The sequence below is a fragment of the Pleuronectes platessa genome, chromosome 2 (assembly GCF_947347685.1).
Source record: "Pleuronectes platessa chromosome 2, fPlePla1.1, whole genome shotgun sequence".
Taxonomy (NCBI): Eukaryota; Metazoa; Chordata; class Actinopteri; order Pleuronectiformes; family Pleuronectidae; genus Pleuronectes; species Pleuronectes platessa.
Window position 1 is genome coordinate 12,820,560 of NC_070627.1, and position 12,520 is coordinate 12,833,079.

The window sequence follows — 12,520 nt, forward strand, 5'->3', positions numbered from 1 at the left end:
CTGAATTTAGTTGAGCTTCATTTTCCATTTTCAGATTTCATTAACTTTCATGTCAAAGATTTTCATAAAGTTTAAACTTAGAGTAAGCACCTGTTCAAACATTAAAAAGCATGAGCAGCCAGGAGTTTTGGATCTTGGAAAACATTTATTGAACAAGAAGTTTGACTGCATCAGCACATATTGTCAGAACTTCAGAGAATCAAGCAAATAATAAGAGTAAATGCTTTTGCTGAGTGACACAGGTAATAATAAAAAAAAAAGAATCACAGCAGAATTTTTTGTTTTCAAGATTAACCTGCATATTACAGCCCCAGTATTTACACCACTAATTAAGAGTCTGTGTTTTTCACTGGTAAAAAGTATGCTCCTTTGACTGGCGATGCATTATTACAGTTACCAATTTTGATTTAAAGGTCAGCCATGAAAAAGAAAACCAACAAATAAAAGTGTCACATGTAGTTTAATTCAGTTAGGCAGTTAAAAAGTAACAGGATAGAAACTTAAAACTAAATCCAGTAATTGATTTCATGACATGCAGGGTAAGAAAATTTTGATTCATGTAAACAGTGAATTCGATACCAAAAAAAGGAAAGAAAGAATTTTGTCGTCAATTTAACAGACTGCCATTACAACAAATGTAACAAGCTAACCTTAAACTGCTTCAAGCTGACAAACAAAATCTAAAAAGAAAAACGTGACTATAAAAATGTTGTATTTCCACAACCATAGCAGGATCCTGCAGACGAATCCTCTGAAGTTTTCATTTCCTGTCGTTAGACTGGGAATTACTGTAAAATACAAAGAGTGAATAAATACATGATTGAGACATTTTTTAAGCAATTCTACGCTGAAGTATAAACAACATTTTTAAACTTACCTCCTTGACCGTGAGATGGATCGTGAGTGCTTACGATTCTTGTCTCTGGAAAGAGAACGGAATCTACGTCTGTCTCTTGAAACAGACCTGGAGGGGAAACCCAAAATTAATTTAAATCAACAAAACACACATTTTCAATAGAAACTGGGGTTAAATAGTTACCTGCTGCGACTCCGGCTGAGGCTCCTCCTCTTCGGGGATCTATTTTGTAGGTGAATTAAAAATAATGAAATTAAAATTACAACAGAATTAGAATTCAATGCTTTCCTGTCAGCAATGAAACCTCTTATATTCTCAACCTTTAAAGAGGCATGGGTTGCACATGGAAACGTGGTTACACGTAATTCCTTCTGTTTACACAGGGATCATCTGCATCCATGAAATGCATCAAGATCAACTCATTAAAAATGAAACTTTGGCCAATGAGCTCAAATCACGAAGCCAGATTTCAGAATCTGCAGCAAAGTCAGGGCTCGACATTAAGGCTTACCTGGGACAATTATGTCAAGCAGGAAAGACACATTCTAAGATTATCTCTGCAATTACTCAGAGTGGTTTTAACCAATGCTTGAGGCACACAGCCATTATGGTAGAAAACACTCCTTCAGTTGACCTGATGAGAAACTATGGTACCTGTGGTTGTTTTCACTTTCACCAAAACCAGTAGTAACTGACATTATTTGACACTGAACGTCACTACAGAATAATCCTGAACCGTAACATTTTAAATGCCAGTTTTAATTAAAAAAACCTCTGTGCTCAAGGTGGGAGGAAATTTCCATTCAAAAGTGAGCTTCCTTTATCAAAATACAAAGTGCTACTTATTTCAGTCAAAGTGGCTTAATGTCGAGCCATGAAGACACTGAACAGCCCATTTAAGTAAATTTTTGGCAAATTGCAATTTTTTAACTGACAGCAAAGTTCCATGACACCAAGTTTTGACCTTACGATTTTGCAGCTCTGCACTGAAATTGCTCAATATTACATCACTGCAGAGGGAAAACTGTCAAGCAGCGCTGAAAGATAGATTAAGCATAAAACTACAAAAGAGCAGGATAATAGAAACTTACTATTTTAGGGGATTTGGACAAGATAGAAATGACGCAAGGACGCCAGACTGATGGTGAGGGAGGTCGAATTGCAGAGAGGATTTGCCACATGATGCAAATGTTGGAGATATGAAGTTGCTCGGTGGCTGGTTGAAGGGAGTGGCTGTTGATGATTTTCCCTGCCTTATTTGGGGGGAGCTGGGGGATGGGATGAAAGCCATGGGCTGATCCCGTTGATACGGTAGTTGTGTGAAGAATAGAACGAGTATAGACGCTGATTGGTTGATAAAGTAGACCGCTGTCGACTGGGTTAAGGTTGGAGGAAGAAGAGGAGGATGCTGGGAACTGCATGCTCAGGAACCAATAGGTTGGTGGAACCTGCTGACTGGCGGTGCGCCTGGGTCATGTGACAACACCAGCCAAGCTGATTGGGGCTCGCTGGTCAGCAGTCACATGATGCTGAAAGAGGACTAGTTGACTGACTCAGATGGTGAGAAGCGTGGTGGTGACTCTGCAACGGGGTTCAGTTTTATTAATAGATGGCAACTGAACTCAAAGAAAACAAAATTTACACCTGCATAAAGTGATTCTAAAAGTACCAATGAAAGTGTTAGATGGGTGATGAAATACTAACTGTGCATCTCAAGATGTCCCCATAATTCAACATCACTTCATAAACAGCCAAGTGCTGATATAAGCTGCCAATAGACTCGGCTTTCTAACACAACATTGACACAAATAACAAATGAAAATAAATACCTGATGATGGTGAAATAATGAAATTTGGTTTAAGAAAAGCATCACTCCAGTTAAGGTAGGATAAGATTTTTTTGAAGGAGTCAAAAGCAAATATTTACACTGTGTGAAGAATGTCAATCTGCTGTGTCATTTTTGCTTGACTCTTCATATGAGACCTTAAACATATTTTAAATAAATTAACAACTGCGGAACCCTTACCTGCGTCTGACTGGAGGGCTACGTCGTCTTGCATCATCACGGGGGCGTCTACCACCACCACCACCTCCACCACTACCCCAGGATGGAGGAGGACCACGGCTCCTAGAGCGCTTTTCCCCAGTGGACAACTCGACGCGTACTTTACAGCCACACATGTTTCTTAACAAAAAAGTTAATGAGTTAGAAAGGCCAGTAAAATAAATAAGCACTTAAACACACAACTAAGATATGTGCTAAAGGAATTACCTTCCATCCAGTTCTCTACAAGCGTCAGCTGCATCTCTGGGATCTTCAAACTCTACAAAAGCAAAACCTGGTGGATTCCTGGCGACCCAAACACTTCTTAAAGGACCATAGTAACCAAAAGCCCGTTCTAATTCGGTCTTGTTTCCATTGTTTCCCAGATTTCCGACGTAAACCTTGCAGTCAAGGGGACAGTCTCTGGTTAGAGCAGGATCTGAAACAAAGAACACCAAAAACATGGAGGGAGACAACACACACGTTTGATGTTAGAAGGGCAATGTTGGCATTTCTCCAGGGGGGGAAAAACGTACAATTGAATAATAACGCTCATCTATAAACTATACTTAACATAAGACTTGATGGCTAAGATTACATGTGTCAAGATAGCAAACATCCTCAGTTAAACAAAATATAGGGGGAAATCTCAAGGACCCGAAAGCAAGATTCAGTCAGAGTGACAAGAATCAAGTCATACGTGATCATACCTCCCATTTCACCAAACCAATCCTCTTCAAATTAATTTGATGAACCTGAAACGAAAGAAGGAGATTTACAGCCGGTGCTCTCAGTACACAGTCGAATCCCTATGACTGCTAATAAAACACCACAAAATTATACCGCATGATAATATCATGTTCATTTAACAGACGTGTCCACATCGTTTTATGAGCAGGGTGTTGGTTGTGGTAGCAATTGAGTATGTAGGAGTCTGCCGATAGGCGTGTCTCTTATTTTGCCTCCAGACTAATCAACAAAAGAAACACCCCGTTTGATTCAATACTGATCGACAGCGCCATTTAACACTTCCCTCTAAAAAAAAAAAAAAAAAATTGTTAAATAAGCATCTCTTATCATCGTGTGACTCTTTATTAGACGGTACTGGTTTAACTAAAGTGCTGCTAAAACTCTGGGAACCGTGCGTGACGCTGTGATTCAGCGAATGACTGTCAGCATTAGCGCCACACTCCAATGCTAAGGCTAGCTAGCAAACAAAAGTACCGTGGCGCGGTGTCGTTAGCTTGTGCGTACCAAGAGTTCCGGGTAACGTTGGACGTCGCTTTCGCCCTTTTAATCAACTTCCGTGCGTGTACACATTACACAGAATACGCAATTGCGTTGTGTGTAACGTGCCGCATATGTATAAAGTCTGGATTCACTCCGCACCGTCAACGACGCGAACATTAAAGTCAAAATGTGGCAGCCATGGGGACCTTGCGTGAGAGCTAGCATCTTTAGCATCGAGCACGACGACGCGGCTTTGAAGATATTTACTTTCCGAGTCTACGATTAAACTGAGCCGGCGACACCTGATACAAGAACAGCAATGGAAACAAGCGGATTAAAATATTCAACACATTTAACTCACCTTTTAGTAGCTAAAGCTAAACGACGCTGTTGGCTGAAGAGCTCACGCCTCCGTGTTCGGCTGCTGGTAGCTTCACTTGTTGTTAGCGCCGGCGGAAGAGAGTCACAACTGCGCTACTTCCGTCCTCTTCTTCTCGGTGTTTATTGGCGGATCGGGAGCAGCCAGAGAGCGCCACCTGCTGTACAGGGAAAGGAGAGTCGGGACCACGATACGGTAAACACAGGGTAAGATGGCCTGTATAAAAAGGGGTAAACTTCAATATCCTGTTCAACTATGAGCAGGTGCTCTTGGAGAAAAAATGTCTGTAGTTACATCGTTTTAAACAAGTATACGTCTTTTAACTATTCTTTAAAATCTCTGCACAACAGCAACTCCAGAGAGCCTTTACAAAGTTGTTTTGTAAATGCAGGCATGGCTGAAGCCTGGAATACCTATTTAGTTTGTTTCGACATAATGTCAAAATTTATCACATGGAAGACCACAATATACATCATCCCCTCTATATCTCTCTCTATATAGAGATATAGATATATATCTCTATATATACCTACACACACATACATATATACATGCACATACCGTATACTTACAGTGCCTTGCATAAGTATTCACCCCCTTTGGACTTTTCTACATTTTGTCATGGTATAACCACAGATTAAAATTTATTTCATCGTGAGTTTATGTAATGGACCAACACAAAATAGTGCATCATTTGGAAGTGGGGGGAAATATTACATGGATTTTACAATTATTTACAAATAAAAATCTGAAAAGTGTTGAGTGCATATGTATTCACCCCCTTTACTGTGAAACCCCTAACAAAGATCTGGTGCGACCAATTGCATTCACAAGTCACATTTGCAAGTCACATAATTAGTAAATAGGGTCCACCTGTCTGCAATTTAATCTCAGTATAAATACACCTGTTCTGTGACGGACTCAGAGTTTGTTGGAGATCATTACTGAACAAACAGCATCATGAAGACCAAGGAGCTCACCAAACAGGTCAGGGATAAAGTTGTGGAGAAATATGAAGCAGGGTTAGGTTATAAAAAAATATCCAGAGCTTTGAAAGATGAAAATGGAAAGAATATGGCACAACCGCAAACCTACCAAGAGGAGGCCGTCCACCCAAACTGAAGAGTCGGACAAGGAGAAAATTAATCAGAGAAGCAACCAGGAGGCCCATGGTTACTCTGGAGGAGTTGCAGAGATCCACAGCTGAGGTGGGAGAATCTGTCCACAGGACAACTATTAGTCGTCTACTCCACAAATCTGGCCTTTATGGAAGAGTGGCAAGAAGAAAGCCATTGTTGAAAGGGATCCATAAAAAATCCCGTTTGGAGTTTGCCAGAAGCCATGTTGGACATGTTGGAAACATGTGGAAGAAGGTGCTCTGGTCAGATGAGACCAAAATTGAACTTTTTGGCCTCAATGCAAAACGCTATGTGTGGCGAAAACCCAACACTGCCCATCACCCTGAGCACACCATCTCAACAGTGAAACATGGTGGTGGTAGCATCATGCTGTGGGGATGCTTCTCTTCAGCAGGTACAGGGAAACTGGTCAGAATAGAGGGAAAGATGGATGGAGCCAAATACAGGGAAATCCTTGAAGAAAATCTGATGCAGTCTGCAAAAGACTTGAGACTGGGGCGGAGGTTCATCTTCCAGCAGGACAATGACCCTAAACATACAGCCAGAGCTACAAAGGAATGGTTTGGATTAAAGAATGTTAATGTCTTAAAATGGCCCAGTCAAAGCCCAGACCTCAATCCAATAGAGAATCTATGGCAAGACTTGAAGATTGCGGTTCACAGACGGTCTCCATCCGATCTGACTGAGTTTCATCTTTTTTGCCAAGAAGAATGGACAAACCTTTCCATCTCTAGATGTGCAAAGCTGGTAGAGACATACCCCAAAAGACTTGCAGCTGTAATAGCAGCGAAAGGGGGTTCTACCAAGTATTGACACAGGGGGGTGAATACTTATGCACCCAACAGATGTCAACTTTTTTGTTCTCATTATTGTTTGTGTCACAATAAAATTTATTTTGCACCTCCAAAGTACTATGCATGTTTTGTTGATCAAACGGGAAAAAGTTTATTTAAGTCTATTTGAATTCCAGTTAGTAACAGTACATAATGGGAAAAAGTCCAAGGGGGGTGAATACTTATGCAAGGCACTGTATATGCACAAAAAGGAAAAACCAAAGGAGAGAAAGCAGAAAAGGATAGGATTAAAATAAATTGAAAAAAAGGCAACCTTATTCACCGCTATCGACATCCCCTAGCTAGCGCATAGGACCTATCATTATAATTTAAAAAATGTATAAAGGGAGTCCAGATCAAAATAAAAAACTTGCTTGACTCTTTCATTTCAGAACATATATAATGTCCATAATGCAGCATTTTTCCCATATCTCTCATCAGTTGGCCCACCTGTGGCTTGTGTTGATTCCATGATGAGGTGGTGAAGCGCTTAGCTTGAAGAAGACACATATCTATAAGCCTAGAATATTAGATTCCACAATTTTTGGTATCGGGAGAACTCCATTAAAGTCATTTCTAAATCACTATTTAGAGAGACAAAAGATCACTATACCTTCAAAAATAGTGACTCAGCAGCCCGACTATGCTGTAATTTGGGAAAGTTATCCCGCACATAAGAGGGAATTTTACATCGTGTCTCGGCCTGCTTCTGATCTGGCATCGGCTGTAATAATCATAATCATTCAGCTTACACCATCCCCGTCCCCCGAAAAGTCAGCCACTTAAATTGATCATGCACATTGCCTCCCATCTCCATCAGCACCTCCATCCACAGAAGTCTGTTTATGGACATGTAGAAAGACAGATACAGTGGAGTACATTATTAAACCTGAGTGAAGATTTCAGAGTTACAGCACCTACAGGTACGGTCACGTAAAGAAAAAAATATATATCGGGGATATAAACTGTAACAAGCTGTAAAGAGGGAAATTAAGAAAAGTACTACTGATTTGCAATGATGATAGTAATAAAACATTTTACTTTAGTGAAAGTACAAATAAAAAAAAAAGTACTCAAGTAAAAGTTGCCACAATACATTTTCTACTTGAGTAAAAGTAAGTTTGTGTTTTTGTGTTTTTGAATATACATATATACAACTATCAATAGTTAAAGTACACGCAGTGTGTGACCTTTTGCAATGGTCTACTACATCGTCATGGCTGAGTTCGTGGAGTAGTTTACCAAATCCATTTGAATGTTTCTTCACCAGTGAGAACCTGAAAATAAATCTAAGTATAGATACGTGAAACATTTTCTTTGGTGCAGTAATGAAATAATTGTACTTTGTTAAATTTCAACACCGCTGGTACTTTTATTCATTTACATTAGGTAAATATATCCATTTAAATATAAATATAAAATATTCCTCTTTTTTTGTAATTTTACTGAAGAAAGATTTGAATCCTTCATTGTCATTAAGTCAAGTACAACCAAATTGGACGGCTACCCTTGCCAGTGCACATGTTGAAATAAAATATCACAAAAGATAAAACCAACCCGTATTGCACATTCATATTGCATCATGTACTTACCTGCCAGTACAGACAGTATGGCATTTCATAATTTGATGTTTATTGTTGACATGAAATACAAACTTTCATTGTGCAGTTTTGACCTTAAAAACAGAAAACATTTACCGTCAGCCATTTAGGTTGTTCTGGAACTAAATTAAATCAACAGTGCTGGAGGGTTATTGCTCAATTGTAGACAAGCGACACCACAAACGACCCCTTGTAACTGTTGAGATATGTGGTCAGATACACTACACACGCTTCCTGCACAGAGACACGTTCAAGAAGTAGTGCTGAGCAGAGGAAAAATTTAAGTACGGACATTTTTATGCCTCTTTGACCATGAACCCGGCCTCTCAGTACACGTGCAGTGCAAACACTTGAAGATAAATAGTTTGTCGTTACACCAGCTCTGAACTCCGATTTCTTTTATCCGTGATCAAATTTATGATCAAAGTAGTGATGCAGTCGACCTGAATCTCAAAATGTCTTATGTAAACCACATTTTCCCGCAGCGTTGTGTGTAGTTATTGTTTAGCTATTTCCTGACATTTTTTGGACAGAGTTCTAACTGTAATTGTGTGCATTGAAAATTGAATCCGAGCAATTAGTCATAAACACGTCTCAGTGATTAACGATTGTTTGACATGACAGATGTAATTGCTACTTGCTCCCTGTAACAGTCACCAGCTCATTTAATGAAGGATAATCACCCCTATTAACACAAGTTAGATTGAGGTGTTTCTGCAGGAAGGAAAGAAGTGATCCAGTTTATTATTGTTCAAAAAAATAAACAAATGAATAAATAAATCAAGAACATTTAAATAATACAATCACTACTACCGCTATACTACTACTTCTAATAATAATACTAATAATAGTAGTAAAAAAGTTGTTTCTGGTGTATCGTTAATGAGTAAATACATACACTTAGCTTAACTGTTTATTAGGTGCATCCAGTGAAAACTATGCAGTCTAATGTAATAGGCCCTTGTACAAATCCTTCCTCCACAGTGCTAATTTTTCAGAGATATGCTCATTCGACTGTTTTAGTATTTTATAATATCATATTATTGTATATGATTATTTTGCAGGAAGTAGTTTGTGATGAAGCTGAAAAACTATTGAAGGAAACCATTGTGTTCTTTTTACATCACATTTATAATCGAAGTTACCGAGAAGATTCATGTAACTTAACAGTGTTTCTCAATGATGTGTGTGAAAGTACAGACTTTATTCATGTGTCAGTTTCCTGGGTAAACTTTCAAAATAATGTTTATTTGCGATTATTTGTAAAGTTACGTCAAGGTCATGAAAAATTGTTACGTGGTGTCCAGTAATATACAAACAAAACATTACAGATAAAGTAGAATAAAAATACGGAGTGAAATAATGTTAGTGTTTGAACTGTAGCCCAAATGGAAAGAAATGTCAGAAAGATACATAAAGCTATCGAGACAGGAGGAGCCCCACATCTGGAAGTCTTTCACCCCTTTAATCTAACTGTGTGTCCACAAGAGTGATCCAGTGCCAAGGATTCAAATTGCAGTCGTGTGTGTGGGGGGAGGGGAGCGAATAAAATGAAATATGACGTCAAATGACATTTATATATGAACACAGGCCTCTGTTATTTCTAAGACCACTTAGTGGATTTCAACGACTGTGGTCTGAATCTAAGTGCATTTACTCAAGCAATGTCCTTAAATTCAAAACTTCTCTCTCACTTAATACATCTGATTAATTACATTTCAGAGAGAAATACATACTTCAAACCCATTACTACAGGATGCCGCTACGTGAAAACTATACTTAGTCGCTACTTTGCAGACTGAGTTTCTAAATGGATTACAGATGATTATGAGTTCTCAGTAATAATCCAATACCATATCATATAATAACACTGTAGAGGGCATTCTACTTTTTAATGGTCATTTTATTTTTAGATATTAAGTGCATTTTCTCAAGATAGTTTTACTTCGAGGGTAATACATCGACTTTATTTTATGTATTCTACAGTGTTTTATTGCTGCAATGACTTGTGTAAACTAATCTAAATACCCCTTTCCCCTCTGACATCTGTTCAATCATTTATCTGATTAGCCAGCTTTTTATAAAGTCATCATAACTGATTAAAGGGGGGAAAAGCCCGTTTTGGTAATACAATAGAATCATTTAACATTCAAGCTGATGTGATTAAGAGGTTCCTCCTGGTAGTTCCGGGTTCAAGGTGTTTTTCCTCATCAGCAGAGGCGAGGAATCATTTATTTAGGGTCCTTGGCAGACACAGCGGTAAAGAACTCTTACTTCAAGGGGGGCAAAAGTTCACGGATGAAAGGGATCACTCAGGAGATTACTCCCATGTACGTAACAAGGATGCCTAGAACACAAACAAAGAGCATTATGTTGCTCAGCTTTATTTTCAGTCGCAGGCCGCATGTGTGAGTCTGCTGCCTTATTTTCCACCACCGGTCTTTTCTAAAACAACAAATGAAGAGTTAAAGCTCAGTTTGTTTTCTTTTGAATGTACCCCACCCCCCCCCCACCCCCACCCCCCATACTGTCGTACGATTCCCCTTTTAGCTGTTGTAAATGAAACATCCTTTTTTTTTTTTTTCATGCATCCACTCAGGGCAGTGTTTTTCAATCAGATTAGTACAGCACATTCTGTTCTGTTTCACTTCCTGATGACTGTGCAGCCTGTATCCCTGCATGAACTCACCCGCGTGCTTCTGGTTACACCAAGACACTCATTCAGACAGACGCACTCTTGCAGCTGCCTGTTAGATTTTTTAATACTACATACAAAGTTCTGTAAATGTGTGCAGGCAAATATGAATAGTGCCAACTGTAAATTGGTTTATTATAAGAAAGAATACAAGAGTTTTTTGTTTTGTTGAAAAAACTAATATATAGTCTTTTACAAGAAGAAGTAAGTTGCCCCGAAGCCAAGTTAAACAGTACAAATCTATGTACATATATATATATTTGCTAAACATGTTCATTATAGTCTTTGTGATAGTTGATTTAGCTAATAGTTCTCTACTAGACTGCGGCTTTCACTGGAACCGAAACAAGATGCTCACAGTGTTTCAGGAAGGAAGACAACAGCTCAGGCCGTGTGTCAATACAGAAATCTATTCATACGTGTGAGTTCAGCTCAGGTCACTTGTGTTCACATTTGTCCACATGCGGGACGAAGTGCCAACAAAGCTACCAGGACACCGCAGTTCAGACCAGGGTTTGAGAAAACAAACATGTCCCTGCCTGAGATGGAGGCAACTGTTTTTAGCGAGTTCCAAGTAAAAAGAAAAAAAAGTCTGTGTATTTACTGTTAAAAGCTTCAGGTGGGTGGAGGTGCATGACGAGGGCTGGCTGCTTTTTTGCATGACACGGCCACGGCTGCTCCGTGTCTGTGCTACTTTAGCTTTGACTGTGAATGAAGTGATCTGATATGAGAGTGTGTGTTTATGAAACCTACTTTCTTCCAATAAGTGGTTGCACAGATAAGATTACTCAGACAACATCCCTGCGGGTCTGCAGAATCAGGTTCACTTGTGTTGTTATGTCACCTTTATAATTAACGGGATCATCATGTTCCCTTCACAGGCTCCATGGCCGTCTGCCAGACGTGTGGTCAGACAGTGTCCTCACCGCCTCTGATTGTGGGATTTACCCACTAGAGATCTGCTACACGGACTCGGCTGAGCACCAACAACAGGGAACAGGCCGAATCTTAACGACTCTACTGTCAGGCGCTCACACCAAGAATTTGTACCACGTCTTAAGGTTTTTCAACATTATATTTCAAAAGTATGAGGGACATAAATACGCACAGCTGCCATAAAACATCCTGTACTGCAAATATTGCACATGCACATGATAACACGCGGAGCCAGCATCCTCTGACCACAATAGCACAAAGGCAAAGCCGTAAAAAGTCTTTTATGACTTTTACGGGAATTTCAGCTGCTTTTGCACATTGACCCTAACTATATGTTTCATTTTAGTGAACGTGTGATTTCATCAAAGAGATTCTGGACATGGATTTTCACACATAGAAACATCTCAACTCTGTGTGCGAACAACAGTGCAAGGCAAACCTGAGCCTACAAGTTACTCAGCCAAATACTAACCCTGGGACTTACTTAGGAAGATACACACACACACAAAACTGTATTAAATGAATATACATCAGGTGATTGAGAGGTTCTTTTCCACTGGCCTTTTCTGACAGGAGGCAATAAAATTAATATTTGTTTCACTAACACTGTTGCATATTAGCATTTAATTTGCAAATGAAGAGCTAAAATATAACACAATGTATGATACTTCCTAACATAACAGATTTACCATAACTCCACCTCTGACCTATATTACTTCAAGATGTCCCTTCGACAAGGACCATGCAGAGGGTAATACTTTCCATGATTATTTGTACTTTCAAGCAGACTACTGTGATATCGCAGC

General features: G+C 39.2%; 1 protein-coding gene across 1 annotated transcript; it reads right to left on the minus strand.

The window, feature by feature from the left end:
• Positions 1-441: 441 nt before the first annotated feature.
• Positions 442-4,633, minus strand: srsf3a (serine and arginine rich splicing factor 3a). The gene is made up of 7 exons (XM_053445994.1): positions 4,493-4,633; positions 3,612-3,656; positions 3,130-3,340; positions 2,884-3,042; positions 1,040-1,078; positions 878-964; positions 442-788 (listed from the first exon to the last, which is right to left on the minus strand). Exons 2-7 carry the CDS (start codon positions 3,616-3,618, stop codon positions 761-763), a joined length of 531 nt encoding a protein of 176 aa, XP_053301969.1. The 5' UTR covers positions 3,619-3,656; positions 4,493-4,633; the 3' UTR covers positions 442-760.
• Positions 4,634-12,520: the final 7,887 nt, after the last annotated feature.

Bases quoted from the DNA above. Each gene is read 5' to 3' on its own strand.
- srsf3a (XM_053445994.1), bottom strand. The intron at 3,043-3,129 runs GTAATTCCTTTA...TTTTTTGTTAAG, and splicing joins TGTAGAGAACTGGATGGAAG to AAACATGTGTGGCTGTAAAG. The intron at 965-1,039 runs GTAACTATTTAA...TTTCCCCTCCAG, and splicing joins CTCAGCCGGAGTCGCAGCAG to GTCTGTTTCAAGAGACAGAC.